The following is a 20,491-nucleotide window of genomic DNA, read 5'->3' as shown; positions in this document are numbered from 1 at the left end:
GAAGCAGTCCTCCAAAGCAGGGCAAACTTTGCTTTAATGTAAAAGGAGTTTCACCTGGAAGCATTTAATAACTCTGTTTATGTGAAATCAGGGCTGAAGTTGCATAAAACATCCTTTATCTTTACCAGTTTTACCACTACTGGAAATGTAGCAAGAGTATCATATTTCACATTCTTTCAGCTGAAACAAGGAAGTGTGGATATCTGTAAAATATTCTAATTAAACCCTTTTAACCCTGTGAACATTTGTGTTTTCATTTGTGTACTTCAGCCTGTATTTTTTTCACTTGCACTGAAGTCTTCTGCAGCTGTGAGTTTCATCCTGTAAGTTTTGGTCTCCTGGCAAAACAGACATTGCTAGCTGCAGGAAACAGTGAGAAGAAACCTGATATTTATCCCCCATTTTACTTTCTGCAGGTATCTGGTTGCCTAGTGAAGGTCTTTTGTTTTAAAGATTAAATATTTATGTACACAGTGTGGGAGGCTGTCAGAAAATACCTAAAGTTAACTCTCAACTCTATGGGAACACTGGCCCTGAGAAACAGACTGGTTACAATGGATGAAGGTAATTTTTTGGACATAACGTTTGTTTAGAAAAAAAATATGTAATTGTTCATGTATGTTATATTACAGAACACAGTTGTTGAGCGTGGAAGAGTGGAGCCAAACCGCTATTATATTAAACAAGCTGCATAAAAAGTGTGACGAGGATAACAATCTATTTTTAAGATTCTTAATTGTAAACAAAAGTCAAGGAAAGAAACACACTAATATGAATGACATGCTAAAAGAGCTAAGTTGTTTACATGGCAGAAAGATCCACAAGTGAATGAGTATAGTTTTGAATACAGCTAATTATTTTTCAAAGCTCTCTTGCTGACCTAGGAAAACATATGTTCAAATGTTAGTGACTAGTTGGAAAGCTGCATACCAATATTTAGAAAAGCGTGATAAATGAAGGTCTTCTAAATAAAGCCACTCTAGGATTTACAAATATTTTGTGAATTTTTAGAAAAACAGGATTGAGTTTCCACAGCTCAACAAGTCATTATTATTTCAGCCACAGCAAGTGACCATGTGTGCTCATGTTTATGTACTTTGACTCCCTTTAGGGATGTCATTTCAAGAAATGCAATGTTAGAAAATAAACAAGAAAGATTGTACAAGGGAATGGTCAAAGGGCTGATCAAAATGGCTTCTGGTGAAAGACTGGAAAGTGGGTTTGGTGGTCTAATAATGTAAGAACCTTTAAATTCTTTCTCAGAAGACTGTGTTCAGAAGTCTTCAAAAGTCTTCAATTTGGTTATAGGACAAGAAGGAACGAACTTAAATTTAAGAGGAGAGAGTTTCCATTGAATTTCAAGCAAAAAACACTGTACCTAAAAGAGCATTTAACAAGATATTTGATAAGTGAAAAAAAAATGGGTTAAGTAGTTAGTGCTTTCTTTTCTATTATATATTTTATTTAGGAATATTTTTTGAAAGATTAGACCTTTTCTCAAGATCTCCTGTCCCTGGTGCTTATTTCTTCCCTGAAATCTTAACTCCTGAAAAAAAGAATTTACAAGGCAAATAATTTTACCAGAGCATTCTGCCTCAAAGAAGAGAAAATAAGGCCACAACAAAAGAATAAAATTGTATATTGCCTAACTTTGTGGGTTTCTTACTAAATTTTCTACAGAAATAAAATATATCCTAACAGTGACATCTTAAAATTGTCATTAAATTGCACCTGTACTTTTAAAATATTTTTTGTTGTACAGAATACCTCTTATGAGCTACTACTGTGAGTGTTCAAACTTCATTTTTTCTGATATACACCCTAAGGTGGCCATATCTGGGGGCTAGCAGGTAACCAAGGTTAAGCTTCAAAAATTAAAATATTCAGCGTTTACAGTCATTTTTAGTTTGAGACCTTTATTGCATATGCATTTAGGGGTTTAGATAAATGAAAGCAGAAGGCCAGATTCTGTGAGTGCTCTTCAAGGGTGTGTAATTAAAGAATAAATGAACAGTTATGCAAAGCCGATACTAAAAGAGGGGTGGTTTGCCTTGCCCCACCTTAGGGAGCAGGCAGCTGAAAAGCTGTGTGAGGGAAAGATGAGGAGGATTTGTGGCTTTTTCTATGCAACTTGCAGATCCTGCCCATAAATCATGAGGGAGCAGTCTGCTCTTACCTAATATTAATGAATATATTTGAACCCTTTCCACACATATTAGTAAAAGTGATTTTTTTCTCAGATGTCATACACTTCTCTAGCATTATGCTTAAAATTGAAATACATTAGTAAAGATTAAAATTAAAGGATCAGCCATGGCTGATTTAGAGATGAATAGCACTCAGTGTGGCACTGTGATCTACTTTTCTCAGGCAGTTGACTAATGAATAACCAAATGTTGGGAATACAATGAAATATCAAGTTGATATGAATGGATTAGCTATGTTTATAAATAAACATACAAATGCACAATATTTTCCAAGGACTGTTAAATTTGCATTCTCATCTTTGCTCCAGTATCTCTGCAGCTTATAGTAGGAAACGTGTGCCTTTACTTTGATTTTCAAGAGGAAAATAATGATAGCATCAACAAAACACAGCAAGACAAAGCCTTACTGTCTGTAGTAACAAGCTGTAATATTAACCGTTGACATCAAAGTTTTTTCCAAATTGACAACTTACTAGTTGATAACTTCTGTATATGCTCTTCTTCATGCCTGTGCACTATATTAGGATAATTAAGGATTTTTAAATTTAAAAGGAGAAGTCAACTTACTGACTGTGCAACCTCCTCTCAAACCAGAAGTTAATAACAAGTTAAATGACATCATTGATTGTCAACTCTGTTAGGCAATGCTATTGGGCAAGGCTATTTCTTAAGGCAGTGTAATCTGAGAATGTTAGAGAAAAAAATGTGGTTTGACCAGAATGAATACGCAGAAAAAGTTTGCATAATGTATTTTCATCTGGAAAAAATCTGAGCTGTAGCCTTTGACAATGTAAACTAACCTCTACTTGTAAAACACTGTCAGAGTTCATTGTTAAGCTAGATTCAGAGGATGAGATCGAGTTATAAAAGATATCCTTCTTAGAGGATGAACCTTCCTATTAACAATACAAAGGCTGAATTCATATAACAACAATCATTGCTATAAATGCAAGCTTAAATATAATAGAAAAAGCTGATATCCATGTGATGCAGTGCTCAATGAGAAGGAAGGATCAGACTACTTAAAGACCATCTGGCCTGTAGGTAAATAGGAAAGGCAGCTACTATTCCATTCGCAAATAAAAGAGGCCCCAAAATGCCCATTTCCAACCACTCAGCTACACTGAATATTACAACCACATTTTGTTACTTGACTGCTTGTATGAGTGATCAGCAGCAGCAATAAAAATTACAATTTCCACGTTTTTTGTAAGCAACAAAGACAAACAGTGTGGTCTTGACTGTCAGTGCCCATTTGTTCACAGCATTGGGAGAGCAGTTATTCTATATCCACATCAAGTTTTGTGCTATTTATTTTCCACATAATAAAGGTCAAAATACTCTGTACATCTGCCCAAGTCAAAGAAGCAGTCACCTTCTCTTTCACTATGTTTCTTCTATTGAAACATACTTCAAGGACACTCTCACCAGACTATAAAAGTCTTCTCACTGCCTTTCCTTGTCTTGCATCAGAGCACAGAGGTTAGGACAAGCTCCATTCAGCCCATTGATACTTTTATTAGAAAGTCTAGTGTATACACTTGCGTTATGAAGAGTATTGAATAGCAGAGTATGCATATCACTAGAACAGTCCTGTAACAAGGAGCAATCAAGAAGCTTACTTCCAGGCAGCCCTCTATACAAAGTTATTAAAAGAGCATTAGTTATATATATGTTATATATTAGTTATATATATGATATATATTTTTCTGTCTTTGCAGACAACAACTGCTACCTCCCTATAAATGAGGGCTTAAAATTAGAGGTATTACTCACAACACAGGAGTGGTGCCCAGACCAAGCACTACATTAAATTGCCCCAACAGCTTACAGATTACAAATTTCAATAAATTCCTGTTCTGGCAAGGTTTGAGAAATTGCTGTGAATGCTGAAAGTCACTCCACTGTTTTGCCATTTTGATGGAAATTGCAGTGTTCTATACCTTGACATACAATGAGTCGTGGAATAAGACACATAATGATTGTTAAATACTATTAATGAGAAACAGATGCAAAGATAGTCTTGCTTCTTCATCTTCTTTTTGAGCCATACCCCTGAAATGTCTATGTCTTGCATAGAGAAATTAGTCTGTGTTGGGTTTATCATGCTCATATAGTGAGATGCACGAATATTTAACTGTGTGTACTACTGATTTAAAAACTATACTTGCTGAGTCAAGGAAAGATGTCATACAAACCTGGCTGATTTCTCCATCCCTTAACAGCATCCTTTCTTTGTAGTCTGAAGCACATCTCAGTAGAATAATATGTTCCTTGTGTTCCAGCTGTTCCCAGCCCTGTAATATGCTTGCAAAACTTGCAATTTGAATGAATTGCGTATCTGATGATTTACTGAGACTCTCAGAGCCCCATTATCACAGCTGGTCTGGACTGGGTCTAAGTGTAACCAGAAGCCAAGGAAAACTAATTTGAGATCACAGGACTGTTTTGGCTGTTGCGCTGTATCTTACATGGCACTTCGCACACAACATTGGTATTGCAGTTAGCATTAAAGTACCAAGATTCATTAGAATTTGCTGTCCAGGGAAGCTCCAGAGGAAAAACCCTATAAATCTGTGAGATGACCCTTAATCCATAATATCCTAAGAATTTCTGTAGTGGTTTTTTTTTTTCATCTGAAAGGCATTAAATTAATTAATGCTGTAGGATGGCAATACTCTCTGTAAAACATCCCACACTGTGAACTGATTACCGAGACATTATATTAAAACTGGTCCAAAGGTATAAAAGCTTTATGTGCTTACAATACTCACTTTTTCTTGACCATATGCAGAACATGAACACACTCTGTCAGAATAAAATGACTGATTTTAATCTATCTCTATGGAGCTTTTCTTTACATAAGTTACTTTAAATACTAGAGGGTGTCTCTTTCTCCTTTTACTATAATGTATGATAAATAGGAGTGCCTGGTGATCTTTGTTTAATTCTTACATGCATTGCTTTCTGTATCATGCATAATAACAATGTATTTTTTTGGTTTGTTTTATTTTTTAAACAAAAATCTCCACTAAACACTGGAATAAGAACTACTTTTTCATAATATGTGATGTGGTGGGGTTTTTTTCTGTTCCTATTGGTTTTGGTGTTTGGGGTTTTTTTTGGGGGGGAGTGGGAAGTATTTTTACTTAGGCCAGTATTCCTATTCTGAAGAAAGTATTCCACTGTCATCACAATCCTGGTTCCGGAAGAAGAATAATTCTGTTTCTCCTACTGCTAAAAGACAAAACAAAACAGGTAATGTTAGCTTATTTTATTGGCAAATATTTGCACACACAAAATGGAGAGAAAACTATTGAAAAGGTGTAGAACACCACTCTAATGGAGGTGTGGGATTTTATCAATCATCCACCAAGCTTTTTAAGCAATAGGGTATAACTACTTGAAGATTTATAGATGAGAAAAAGATGTCAAACTGTGCCACTTGGCTGATGATCTGATTCACTCCTTGCAGCTGCTGAACTGTAGTGTCTGTTTGCTCTAGTTGCAGGTATAACACATGTGGAACTGGGAGCATCATCTTAAACTAGATTGGAAACTCTTGAAAGGCCACAAAAATGGGACTGTGGATTTGAGTTCTCTTGTCCCTTAAAATGGAGGTAGTGTGACTGAGCCAACAGCACATACCTGAATTTTGGAACATTATTGATACCAGTCTAGCTTTTTTTTAAAGCTAATCTATTCTATCCTAGTTTAAGTTCAGGGGGGCAAACAAATTCTCAACCATTCTCTTTTTATATTTTTATGTGGGTTGAGAGGACAAAAAGAGCATTTGAAAGAGTAGATTCTAAATGTGTCGTACCAATAGTTAGTTTCAGACATGACCTCAGAAAGACACTGACTGGAACACTGGCATTGTGATAGACCAAGTATCTTTGAAGTTGAAAGACTAATGGAGTAACTTGTCTTTCCATCCAGGGCTTTAGCATATACTACAATAGTCCCTGGCTGGCCCAATTATTTTCATATGCCAGCTAATCCTTTGTGTATTATGGTCAGACAATTGTGTGTTAGTAGTCACAGTGCTGCTTGAGTGGAAAATTATGACACTGTATGAAACAGTATCTGTTTCAGTGACTGAATGCTCAACTTGCTGCAACTAGCCAGCCTAGGTGGGTCCCTAGGTAGTTTTGGGACAGAACATGATGACTATACCTGCCACCTATGTGAACATCAATAATAACATCTCAGTAACCTTAAAACCATAAATAACACACCTGTTAAACACGTCTCCACCTTACCCCAAGGTTAGAGACCTAACAATTCAGTGACTCCAGCTGTAGAAAAGTGACTGATCTATAAGGTTCAGAATAGCTTGAAAAGGGAGGTGTCATACCTCTTTTAACTAACCATACCACCATTTCAAAAACTAGAACAGAAACATTTTCATGGAGCTTTGCAATTTTGTAACTCCATGAATCTAAACTTCATTACCTAGTAGTAAAGAAATAATCCATGCATTGCTTTTCTTTTTCTCTTCCAAAGATGAAAAGAGCAAGACAAAAGAGGGGTTTTTACATCTTGAACTGATACCACATTCAGTAGAAGTAACAAATACCACACCACACTCTTTGCTTTGTGGTTAGCAAATTTCATAACTCAAGAAATAACTACCCATAGACTTTGAAGGATTTACGAAGTCAGCTGTGTAAGAATCTTAGAGATGAGATGCCAGGAGGTGACTACATTAATTCAGTTCATGCTATGAGAACTGAAGTTACTCAGGATATTGACTGCTAAACTTTTAATTTTTTAGCAAATTCAAGTAACACCTCCCAATGATTCAGGATCAGGGACCAAAGATATTTTGCTACTGCTTTACTGTTGGGTTTTTTTCCTGTCATTTAGATACAATCACATTAGACTGTTGGAACAGTGATGTGTGTTATTCTGCTTACTTCTGATATCTGATCTAGAGTGAAATCAGGAAAAAAACTGTGCAATTAGAACTGACTCTTCTGACAAAATTTGCTAGAAATTTGTACAAGAAATATACTAGAAAATGTACAAAGAGAGTGTCAGTTTATCAAAATCAGCATCTTGCGTGGGGATACTGGCATGTTAAACACGTAAGAGAGTTCAGGGTGGACCTAGAACAGAAATTATCAGCACCAGAGAGATATCTGCTCCAAAATGTGCATTACTCAGAAATTTAAGGCAAGCATTTGTGTTCTCATTCCACTGGAGATTAGGAATTTGAATATCAGGCATTAGCACACTTGTAGGAAAGCTCAGCCCTAAGGCACCCCTTTCTGCAACGCTTATGCTAAAATTTCCCATGCTGTGCTGCTTACCCATGAGCTGATTTCCTTATTGCGATGCAGCACAGGTCTGTCTATGAAATCTTGTGAAGCTATAATGCAAGATGTGCATAGGCCTGAGGCAGGTTCTTATGACTGCTGCTCATAAGAATGTAATGTAATGTCATGTCAAGAATGTAATATGGGGCAGCCACACCACACAAAGTTTGAGTTGCCAGTGCTCTTTGTTTACTGCTTGCGATCAGCAAAAATACAAAAACTTCAACTACATGAGGAATGCCTGTGTGAATGTTGCCTCAAATTACAACAAGTTTTACCCCAAGGAAACCGCAGACCTCCCTAGCTTTATATACACTGTTCAACCCCTAGACTTCTATGCTTTTAAAACAAAGTTTGTTTCAGTGATGAAGTTAGCATGCAGCATTCCTGGGCATGAAGCTCCCATTTCACAAGGTCTGATCCTGTGAAATGTCTATTACTATTGAGATCCTGAGCATAACAGCATTTTGAGGGGATTGCTCTGATGTGCCTGTAATTACATCAGAACTGGTCATGTTGTCCTACCCCTTTTCCATTCAGTGAACTCACAGATGAACCTGGAGTTAAATGTAAAGACTGGACTACCATCCACCACTGTTTTTCTTAAACTCTGTAAATATATTACATAATTCAATAGGCAATGGAATGAGAACTTTTGTCATAGGCTAATTTTTCCTGACTAGAGAAGAAAAAATTTCCCAGAAAATAAAACTTAATACAAAGATATGCCCATAAGTTTTTAAGTTGGTGGTGATGGCAAGTTTCTCAAAAGCTAACGAGATTATTTTAATGTGGCCAAATAATATCATATTAATTATTGTAACTGGACTTCGTGACCAACTTATAATAAATACTTAGTTTTGACATTTATCGTACAGGAAAAAATAAATTTATGAAATAATTAATCTTAACAGATATCACTTTTCTGGAAAGAAGCTAGGTTCTTCACATTATTATCCTTGATCTTCAAATGAAAAATGTAGATGTTAAATATACAGGTTTTATGTGCATTTATGCATTATCCAGGTTGTACTTTTGATACAATGAAAAGACTACATTTTTTCTTTTGTGTTTCATTTGGACTGATTCTATTATCTTAGAATTCCTACAGGACACACAGTTTTGAGGTTTAAATTTGTATATTTTCTCTAATAGCTGAGTACTGCTGTATGGTTGCTCCTGGCAAAAAAAAATAATGCTGGGTGTTAGTCAATATGAAATTAAAAGTCTGTAGCAAAACTCTACTGTTTCCTGTAATTCTATATTAAAAATACCATTCCTTTTCTCTAAGAAGAGCAATTAGACACAACTTAATTGTCATAAATTGTCTTTTCCTTTTGGTAGAATATTCCTGTAACCACAATAGAAGCATTTATACCTTTCAATTAAGTTACTACTAGGGATGCAAAATGTGTAATATTTCATGACTGCAAAGAAAAACAAGTGCCAAACCAGTTGCCTTTGCTCTGAGATCCTCTGAAACTTTCTCTTTATGTAACAGAGAACACAGCACATCTGCTTTGTCTTTTGTCTCATCTTTTTTCAGGAGGTATTAGTTATGAGGAAAGAGGAAATTGAGACTGCAGTGCAATGACATTTTTTATGTTTTACTTTGTTTTGATCACTTAAAAATGCAAATTCTAATATGCAAATTCTTTTACAGAATAGCAAAAATGTGTCCTTAGAATGCACTATAATTATAATATTTTAATAATGATATAATAGAATAATTTTCTTCCATGCTAGCATACTTTGTTGTGTTAATTTTTTTAGGGGAAAAATTCTCTGGCAAAACAAAATATAAATGTTATGAGACTTTGGAGTTATATCTGCCAAAATAGATAGTCCTCTTCCATCTTGTCTGCCTGTTTTGAGCAGTATTATGAAGATAAGTCTCTTTCTGTCCATCTGTCAGAATTGCAACTGGCCGCTTCTATAAAAAGAAAATAACTCCCTGTCACAAAGCAACATCTGCTAATGCAAGGCATAAAATAGAAATCACTACAGCAAAAAGTAGCTAAATGGTGAAACATGCGGGATGTGATAAAGCTACAAGACAGACCTCAGAATTTATACTTGTTAGAGGAGTAAAATTTATTGAAGTTGGCATGAAGTAGCACAGAAGTAACATGATATGGAATCAGCAATTTCCAACTACAACCGCATCTGAAGTGCACTGTTAATTCTTAAACTTAAGTATCAGCAGGGAGTAGTCTAGATATAAATGAAGCATGCTATAAAACAGGAGACAAACTGCTCCTATTTTAAATTGTGATTTTTAATTTAAAATACATATATATATATATATATATATCTCCCTTTGTGCATCCCAGGCATCAGTTTTAAAGTATAAATTAAGATTTCATCTCAACCAAGAAGATATATTTCTCAGAACAGCCTGACCTCTAGGTCCCCTAACCACCCCAGTAGAGATGTAGCCACAGACAGTTGTTCACTTTCCTTCCTGTGATAGCGTGTTACGCATGATTATCTGCATCAAGGTTGTTTGATCACGTTTTCCATGCAGACTGCACAAGATGCATGTTTATGCTTCAGTGTGAGGATTATGAATGTAAGGACATTTCATGTTTCTCATCAAATGTTTATCAGTTGTATATACACAAGGGACAACACAGCAAACACGTGAGAGAATGAATGACAACAGTACTGTGTGCTACATTTCCATGGATGGAAGACAAATGAAGTTTCTATGTTGACAGAGGAACTAAAATTTTACATGAAAATTAAAACTTTTCTGTAAAACTCATACCCCTTTTAATTTCAAAAATAGTCTTGGACATGGAAACAGTCTACCAGGGAGTTAATCCTGAAAAGCAATAATTGATTAAGATCCATTTTTGGAAGTGAGCGTGACATGAAAATTAATCACAGAATCATAGAATGGTTTGGGTTGGAAGGGACCAGTGAATATCACCTAGTCCAACCCCCCCCTGCCATGAGGAATTCTTTTTAAAACTTTTTAATAGAAAACAGATCTATTCTGGTTGTACCCCAAGGAATCTGTTTGGAAAGTCTTTCCTTTTACACCTTAAATAATGCTAGGCAAAAGTAATTTGCTCATCCTCATCCCTGGACAGGTGATGGAACAGCTCATCCTGGAGGTCTTCTTGAAGCATGTGGAGGAAAAGAAGGTCATCAGGAATGGTCAACATGGTTTCACCAAGGGGAAATCACACCTGACCAACCTGATAGCCTTCTGTGCTGGAACGCCTGGCCGGGTGGATGAGGGGAGAGCAGTGGGTGTTGTGTGCCCTGCCCTCAGCAAGGCTCTTGCCCCTGTCTCCCACAGCCGCCCCAGGTGAGCGCAGGCCGGGTGGGCTGGGCGCGTGGGCAGGGAGGTGGGCTGAGACCTGGCTGATGGCAGAGCCCAGAGGGCTGTGACCAGCGGCGCAGCCCAGCTGGGGGCCCGCAGCCAGCGCTGTGCCCCGGGGCTCAGCACCGGGTCCCGTCCTGCTCAGCCCACCCCCCAGCGCCCTGGGTGAAGGGGCAGAGCGTGCCCGCAGCGAGTTTGCTGGTGGTACAGCGCTGGGAGGGCGGCTGATACCCCGGGGGCTGCGCTGCCGTTCGGCGGGGCCCGGGCAGGCTGGGCAGTGGGGCAGGGGGGGCGTCATGAAGCTCAGCAAAGGCAGGGGTAGGGTCCTGCGCCGGGGGGGAGCGACCCCACGCACCAGCACAGGCTGGGGCTGACCTGCTGGCAGGCAGCTCTGCGGGGAAGGGCCTGGGAGGCCTGGAGGACACCGAGTGGCCCGTGGGCCAGCAGTGTGCCCTGGTGGGCAAGAAGGCCGCTGCCAGCGTGGGCTGCATCAGGAGGAGCGTGGCCAGCGGGTGCGGGGGGTGTCCTGCCCCTCTGCTCTGCCCTGCTGAGGCCGCACCTGGAGTGCTGTGCCCAGCGCTGGGCTCCCCAGTTCAGGAGAGACAGGGAGCGACTGGAGAGGGGCCAGCGGGGGGCTGCCAAGGGGGTGAGGGGGCTGGAGCATCTCCCTCATGAGGGAAGGCCGAGAGAGCTGGGCTGGTGCAGCCTGGAGAAGGCTGAGAGGGGATCTCATCGTGCATACAGGTATCTTCAGGCCGAGTGTCAGGGGGACGGGGCCAGGCTCTTTTCCTGGTGCCCAGTAACTGGACAAGGGGAAATGGGCACAAACTGCAACACAAGAAGTTCTGTCTGAATATGAGGAAAAACTTTTTTCTTTGAGGGTGACAGAGCCCTGGGACAGGCTGCCCAGAGAGGCTGGGCAGCCTCCTTCTCTGGAGACATTCAAAACCCACCTGCAGGCAACTCTGTGCAACCTGCTGTGGGTGAAGCTGCTTTAGCAGGGGGTTGGCCTAGATGACCTCCAGAGGTTCCTTCCAGCCCTGACCATTCTGTAACTGACTCTGTGATCTCAGGGAATGAAAGGTTAGTAATATGTAGTTTTGTAGAATGATCAAATCCCCCAATCCAAACCCCAAAGCTAGTTGTGCTATGTCTAAAATACTATAAAGAAATGACTGCAGGCTAAATAAACCTCCAAACTACTTCTAATACTGTATTATTGATTACTGTCTGCATTCTTACTATACAGATGAAACAGGTATTTTCTCACTGCTCATTAGAAGCATCCACTATCAAAAGTCCTGCTTTGCAACACCAAGCATAGATATTTCCTTCCAGAAGTCTTTGGTGGAATGCCTTACTTACAAAGAAAAGTTTGGGGTTGAATCCACTGTCAGTAAAATTATGTGGTTTCATATGTATTTTTATGTGGTGAGACTCTTCCCAAGTACAAAGTAAGGCACTTACCTAATGAAGATGTTACAGCCTAAAATAATTGTACTAGATACCTTCTTGAATTGTGAAAGTACTTTCATTTCCACTGAGTTCTGATCATGAGATTAAGTTTTCTGGGCATTGTTTCCATTAGATTGCAGGCCAGTTGAACTGGCCATAAAGGAAGAAGGACTTTCAGCTTAAGTCAAAACAGATAGCAGTGTGATTGTATGAACAAAAGATCATCAAAGTCTATTAGGTTTAGCATTTTCCTTCTAAATTACTGTTATTTGAGGTACAGACCTGAAACTGATGATAAATCAAGGAACTTTATAGTGTGATCTTATTTATTAAAAAAAGAGCGTGAAAAATCCTTGTTTGGATCCCGACCACAGTAGAATTACACAAGTGACAGGTTTCTCTCTTTACAGACACAAGCCTCTTACTAGAAAATGCTGTATTCTAAAGCTGCTCTCATCTTTAATCTTAGCTGAAAATATATTTAGAAATATTTATCTGACGCTTCCTTCACTGTTCTGACAGTGCTTCTGGGTATAAGAGAATGTGCTTCTCAGTCTCGCTCTCATAGTGAAATACTGTATTTCCACATAGCTTTTGTCAAACTTCCTACTCAGAACTAGGTTTACATCAGTTTGATTTCTGGACAGAGTTTTTATGCTTCAACGTTTTGCATAGGTAAGTTTAAGTGCTTAGTACATTTAACTTGGATTGAAACTACTGTTCTCTTTCCAGTTTCAGTAAGTTTTCATTCAACTTCCATTCCAGTATCACCTACATTTCAGGCTGCTTGGAAGCTGTACTGGTTTTGGCTGGGATAGAGTTAATTTTCTTCATAGCAGTCTGTATGGTGCTATGAATTTGTGACCAAAACACTGTTGCTAACATGCAATGTTTTATTTCTGAACTGCGCTTACACAGTGTCCAGGTCTCTGTTTCTCACACTACCCACCAGCAAGTAGGCTGGAGGGTCACAAGTAGCTGGGACAGCTGATTTCAACTGACCAAGGGGATATCCCATGACATATGACATTGTGTACAATAAAAGCTCAGAGAAAGGAGGAGGAAGTTTTTTGAGTTGTACCATTTGTCTTTCTAAGTAACCACTACATGTGATGAAGCCCTGCTTTCCTGGAAATGGCTAAACAACTGCCTGCCAATGGAAAGTAGTGAATTAATTTATTTTGCTTCGTTTGCTTTGCTTTGCCCATTAAACTGTCTTTATATCAACCCAGAAGTTTTATCACTTTTAACCTTCCAGTTCTCTCACCTGTCATGCTGGAGGGTGCGTTGGGGCTGGGGAGTGAGAGAGTGGTTGTGTGGGGCTTAGCTGCTGGCTGGGATTAAACCACAACAGAAGCTGATATACATATATATGAACATATTCTTGTGCTGCTTCTTTGCCTAGTGTTACTGAGCAAATTGGCTGGGGAAACATAAAAAAAGTTCTTAACTGTGGTAATGGTAATAGAAGGAAGGATTAGTGAAACCAACGGCATCTTTGTTACAGTGCAATTACTGTTATTAAATAAATTAAACTGAAATATTATACAATCATCTTGTGGTTTTGGTGGCCAAAAATCACTGCGGTGGGGTGGGGTAGGTGGGGGGAACAAAAAAACAAAACGAACCCACAACTTTAATAGAACACAGCAAAGACTATTTCTTTTTCATTATTGATGAAAATCCTGTATGATTCTTTAGAATTGTGAAGATAATTATGGAGAGAAAGTAGCAGAGGGCCAAGAAATTCACAGCCAAACTTAGTCCATCTAGGGGGAGTGATAAAATCTCTTAATGAAGCCCTGGGAGACAAACGCTTTCTCCCTAGGAATTTCAGTCGACAGTGATAAACTATTCTCATGTCTCAAAAAGGTCTTAATTTCAACCACTTACACATAACAAAGAAAGGAAATACGAACAAGGAGAGGAATAGCTATTTATTTATCCTGATAAAGCATCAAAAATAAAATTAACAGTCTGTTGGCATTAGAGACTGATGTGCAGGCTACAGGTGAACCAAAGTTTAAGCTACACGTTCTGTATAAAATGGAGAGCTGCAGTGATTACAGGATACACTGAAGCATGAGGGTAAAATGGCAATCTGAAAAGCTCTTTGCAAGATGGAGTTGTGAGTGGAATTTTTGACAAGTGCTTTGGTGTGCAGTATTTCAATGTTCTGTAGTCACATGCAATAGATTCCATTCTGAAAAGCACCCATGCAAGAAAGAAGGTAATTAAATTCCTCATGATTTTTTTCCATGGGAAAGGAACTCAGGAAAACTTTAAACAGAGCATTAGGAACTATCAAAGTGTTGAGCTTTACCATGAATGTTATTATCCATTCTAGCTGAGAAGAAGGTCACGTGAGGAACCTTTATCCTTCGGAAGCACAGTCCATGCTCAAGCTGCATTTCTCAGTCTGCTATATGAGAATGTTCTGTCATATTCATTAGATATATACAATTTCAACCAGTACATGTTACTTTTGGTAACTACTTCGTCAACATCATAACTCTTGATGACCTCTGTTATTTCTGGAAGTGTAATTTTAAGGCCTTCTCGGTGTGCATAAGCCAGGTTTTTAAATGCTTTATGCTTTTTAGTGCAATGTTGACAGACAGTGAGCAAATATCAATGGTGAGACCCATAGCTAGGTAGTTAGAAACTCTGCAATGATTTAAGTTCAGTTGCTGAACTTCTAGCCACCTAGATTTTAATTCCTCTGTATGTGCTCTGATTGCTTCCTCAAAAGCCTGTCTTTGTATACAGGTTCAGAATAAAGTACTTACTTTCTTCCTTATATGGGAGTTTATGTCTAGCTGTTCCATACACCATGAAGAGCTGGAAAAGTAGTGTCTTTATGGAAGTTATGAGTCTGGCAAGGCAAAAAGAAAAAAAAAATCAAAAAATGCACAAAAAACCAACCAAACAAAAAAAGATTACTTTCTGCTAATAGATCATTTTGCTTTATTTGAAATGCATCAAAAAGAAACACCTCTTGTGGGGACAGAGTAGAAGCTGGGCGTAACAAGAAAGCAGACATCTTAAAGAGATCCAGAAACAGAAGCTGGCCAAAAGCTGGAGGAATATGTTTGAGATGTGATTATGGATGGAAGTTGCAGGAGACTTAGCATGTCTTATTCAGCATAGTTGGTGAATTCTGGAAACTTTATTTCATGGACTTAGATATGGCTGCCATTTCAGCTAAACCTGACAGTCAAACCAAGATTAAATCACATAATCATACTAGATTTCAAATGAGACAGAAAGAAAATTCCTACGATTCTACTCTGGACTATGTGTTTGCTCTAATCAGTTTCTAAGAAACTCATCCAGTTTTACTTTAAATCAGCTGACAGTTTGTAATATTTTTATCTAAAATTATTTTTATGTGTGATCTTACATATCTGTAACAGATCTTACATATCTGATCTTGTTTCATTATACATGTTTTCAAGAGTCTTGACTGAATACCTCTTCCTAGTATTTATTACAATTACTTTGCTTGTTTTTCCAGAACTGTGGGTGAAAAAAGCTATCCCTTCAGGCTTCCAAGAACATGAAGATTCAGTAAGAATTGATACTGAAACTAAACCACAGACCACCATTTACTCATCTGTTCCTCTACCAGGCAGTGTTATTGATTATTCAGAGGAGATACAAGAACATCCTTCATGTGTGATTAGAAGTGTTATGATTGAAGACACACCTGAGGAGGGTAAGGAGTACTTTGTGCCTCAGGTGTTCAGGATGAGAGTGTAATTGATTGTTTTCCACAAAAGGGCAGATTGGTACCACATTACTATATTGTAGTCTTACAGAAGCAGAACTGCATAAGCATATAGTCCATATTGCATTATCAGTGCTGATATAGCTTGAATATGGATGAATGTAAGTATGGACTAAGTGGGAGAGTTCCTGTCATGATTCAGCATATAGGTAATGGAAGTGATCCTCAAGCCTCTCATATACAAGAGATGCGTATTGGCTTTATATTCATTAAACCCAAAGTCAACAGAGGAGGATTAAATTTATGTGTTCTGGACCTGCAGCTTCTAAAACAAGGTGTGCAACTTACCAGACTCTAAAAACTGTCAAAAAATACTACCACAGCTATTCAGAACAGCAATGTGGCTGCCTAGCCTGTGCCATGTGCTTTGATTTTAGTTGTAAAGTGAGAAAGGAGACACCTCTTGTTTGCAGAAGATTACATTCCAAAGCAATTAAACTGCAAGGTCCTGTGGTGGTTTGAATGCCTTTTGAGAGCCAGTCTGATTGATGGCATTGAAAATAAAGGGAAAGAACTGTTACAGATGTCTTGTCCCTGCCATACCACAGAGTTTTGCATGAGTTAACTCACAAGAATTGTGAAAAAGTATTAAGTAGTTTGGGGAGTGACATGCTCTGTGAGATGCTAAGCTAAAAAGAACACGTGGACTGAGTTTTAGCATTCATGAATTGAAGGCGGTTCAACTGTCTTTCTTCCCAATGGGCTGCTATTGACTAAAGGGGAAACTTGCAGGAATTTCAGGAGGTGATATAGTAATGCATTTTTTCCAGTAGGAAACAGTATCTGTGTCTGTTTTCCGTTAAAAGTTAAGATTAATCTTTATCCTAGAAGACAGATGCTACACTCCTAACCTGCAAGCACTCGTGCTCCAGTGGTTAATTTTGCCTAAAGTAGGATTATGTGGAGGGCTTTTTCAAGAATAACTGTGGTTTCAGATAGTGTCTAGGAAAGCCAAATACGAACCAGAAGGATATAGATGTGAAAGGTCAAGTCCTTCAAGAAGTAGCTAATCTATATATAATTTAACATGTTCTTCACTAACATAATTCACAGAACAAAAGCTGATATACATATATATATTTATGTAACATATATTGATTAAAATAATTCATTCAGAAAGAAGAGTAAGTTGAGCTAAGGGTACTTTTCTCAACACATTTATTTAGTTATGTATTTTATAAATCATCAAAACTGGCTTTTGAAAAACAACCCATTTATGGCTATATGGGAACAGGATCTGCTGATTCCATCTAGTAGCTGGATATACTCTATTTTAAAACAGTACATTCTGTTACAGTATGTCAAATAAAAGCAATATGAAGAGATAGATATTTGATCGTAGAAAATCACTGCACCATGTGAGTAAACGAATATTTCTTCAGGATCTTAGGAAAGGAAGCTATACATTTCTATTTCCCCAATGGACAAAAGTTCTTAATTTCTGGTAATTGTTTTGACCAATTCAGAGACAGAAGACTTCTTTCAGACACTGTTCTCCCTTGCACACCAGAACACTTGAAGAAGTTGCTCATGTTGGGTGTTGTGGCTTGGTTTTCTCTCAGCAGGACTGTTGCACACACCCAGAGTTATCATTAATAAACCTGGATCAGATATGTCTCATATGTAATCCACCCCTGTCTCTACACACACACACACTTATTTTCAAAGATATTGGGCAAAATCCAGTTGTGTAATTTTTTGAAAATCTATTTTGAAAATATTTTTACAGAAGATGAGAAACAAATCTGGAGTACAGCCTTTGCATTCAATATATCTCTATTTTCAAGATTAAGTGGAACCATTCTAGTCTCAGACAAGTATCACATCCTTCTTATGCTTGTAGCTCTCTCAATGACTTCCCATCTTTTTGTATCCCTTTTACTCATTTAAAACTCTTTTGGTTCCAACAGAATAAGTGCATACCACATTTAAAGCCAATGAATCAGTGCATCATTGCAACAATTTTCATTTGATTTTAGCACCTTGATTTCGTTAACAGATAGAGAGGGAAACTCATGGCTGCACAGACTTGGAATGAATATAAACAAGTGGTCATTTCTGAATTCCCTGATTGGATGGAGTGAAAACAGAGCTCTAGAAAAAGGTATATTTATATAGCAATTATAATTCCAGTTTGCTTTCTGGAACACATAATGTATTACATAAATAAGGAAAGTTTATCTTATTTCTCTTCTATGTGAGCTTTAATTGGATGCTATTGTGTCACTTGGACTTCTGTGAAGTTGTATAGCTTAGGTTTATAGTTATACATATATATATATATATAGTTAACATTCTAAGATCAGTCTCTTTCAACCTTATACACCTGTTACTTAATTATGATACTTAGTTAAGGATCATGTTACTCAAAATATTTTTCTAATAGAAAGCCACCTATTGTGTTAAGCCAGAGAGATCTCATTAAAAAAAAAAAGAAAAAAAAAGTAATGATAAGTTTTTAATTAACAAAAAAAGATAAAATTAAATATTAAAATTTTATATAATACTCTCATATAAACAACTTGCAAAAGGTAGTTTTGAAGGAGGCTTTAAAGCGCCCTCTTCTTAGCTGTGAGAAATGCCAGTTTTCTTAAGAAGCAGCTTATTTCTGCATTATTTTTTTTATAACCTAAACTTTCAATTTCCATTTTAATGATGTAAGTTTACATAAGTAATTAACATCAGAGTAATCATGGACAAGTAATTGTCGTACAACATAACTATGTGTGATGGTTTCCATAGATCAAAGCTGACAGGTCAGACTTGCTGAAATTCTCCTCCCAAAGGTCCACTTTCTTTGTTATCAGAAAAAAGGTACATTTTAAAACTAGATGTCTCTTATAAAAATTTTAGAAGGTAATATGTACATATGGAGTTGCTGTGCATTTTTGTTCTATTCTTCAAGTTGACAAAGTAATTTTTGTTAACACAGTAGAACAACTGAACACATCTGGAGTTTGTTCTGATGTTGATCACAAAGCAACTGAGCTGGAGGACCATACAACCCAAGAAGTACCATATATTCCTTACAAGTTAGCTGCATTATCTATCATCAAGGTAAAAACAAACAAAAAAAAAACCCATCAAACAAAACCAAACACCCCCTACCCCCCAAAAAAGCACCCCGGCATGAATGAATAAGTTACAATACAAAAAAATGCCATTGCATTAAGTGTCTCTTTTCCTAGGATATACTAAAATTACTGTGATAATAATTATCATAATATGAATTCAAATCACACAATCTTATTGCTTAGATAGGTTCATTCTTCATATTTGAAAGCTTTCACTTACATTTTGAATATTGACATAAAAATACCAACATTAAAATGGAAATGATATCTTAAGTTAAGTTCAGATATTAAGTTGCTCAAATTTGCATGTTCCCGGTAGGTGTCTAAAGACAGAAACCTCCCTTGCAACTGTACATGGAGAAAACTCTTGCCTTTCCATATATTTCTCATCATGTTTCTCGATGTGGCTTTTGACTTGCAGTGTAAGATTTTGTTGCTATTGCAATATTTCTGGTACCAGTAACTAGCATATTTTTTTTTATTTTCTGCTTAGCCAGTTTATTTTATATTATGCAGCATCTGTGTGTGTATGTGTGCGTGTACCTATATATATATCCTGTTTTCTTGGGGATTAATATGCTTTTGCAATCTTGTTATTTTGCTATGCATCAAAAAAATTCTGTGGTGACTTGTCTATTACAGACTACAGACCCTTGAGCTAGCTGTTCAAATATCTGAAGCAATCTAATTAAGATGACTCAGAGCTCTGTGGGTGATAAGAAGGATAAATCTGTTGGGATCTTTTCAGTCTTCTCCTAGAAGAGGGGTTTCTTGTGTCTTAACCTTTTAATTGTGTCTCTTTAAAATTCCTCTACTTCTACAATAGTTGTTGATGAGGGGATAAATAGAACAGTATATTTCAAAACCACAACTGTTTAAAAATAATGCATCAGTTACTACAAAAAAAATGGGTTTTTTTCTCTTTTTCAGTTTTATTTCAGCTGAGCTGCTCACTGTTAGCAAAATCTGCATCATATTAAGCTTAAATGAAGAACTGAAACCAAGGAAACCTCTGGAAAAGCTCTAGATGTTTATAATCTTTATAGTTTACATATAATCTTGTTCATTATTCCTATAATTCATTCAGCAGTATCTGTTAGTCTTACTTAAGATGCACAAGTATCAGTGTTGTGTAATTTGACATTGCACCTACCAGACAAGTATGTCAAAAGGCAGAAGCTGGGATCGGGGATAGTGGAATTTTCCTTTTGTGGCTGTTACGAATTGGATTAGAAACAAAAGGAATAAAACAGTCACTAAGATCCTGATGCAATTTTAAGCTTAAATGACTCATTTTCAAACAGGAAAAA

The 20,491-nt window shown here is 37.5% G+C and overlaps 1 protein-coding gene across 1 annotated transcript; it reads left to right on the top strand.

Moving 5' to 3' along the window:
* The first annotated feature begins 422 nt into the window (after window positions 1–422).
* On the top strand, window positions 423–19,284 carry LOC119141607. Its single transcript, XM_037374078.1, has 4 exons — window positions 423–564; window positions 15,835–16,035; window positions 18,107–18,211; window positions 19,040–19,284. Exons 1-4 carry the CDS (start codon window positions 465–467, stop codon window positions 19,246–19,248), a joined length of 615 nt encoding a protein of 204 aa, XP_037229975.1. The 5' UTR covers window positions 423–464; the 3' UTR covers window positions 19,249–19,284.
* The last annotated feature ends 1,207 nt before the right edge of the window (window positions 19,285–20,491 follow it).

Source organism: Falco rusticolus, chromosome Z (genome assembly GCF_015220075.1).
Source record: "Falco rusticolus isolate bFalRus1 chromosome Z, bFalRus1.pri, whole genome shotgun sequence".
Taxonomy (NCBI): Eukaryota; Metazoa; Chordata; class Aves; order Falconiformes; family Falconidae; genus Falco; species Falco rusticolus.
This window is presented reverse-complemented; position numbering and strand designations above follow the sequence as displayed.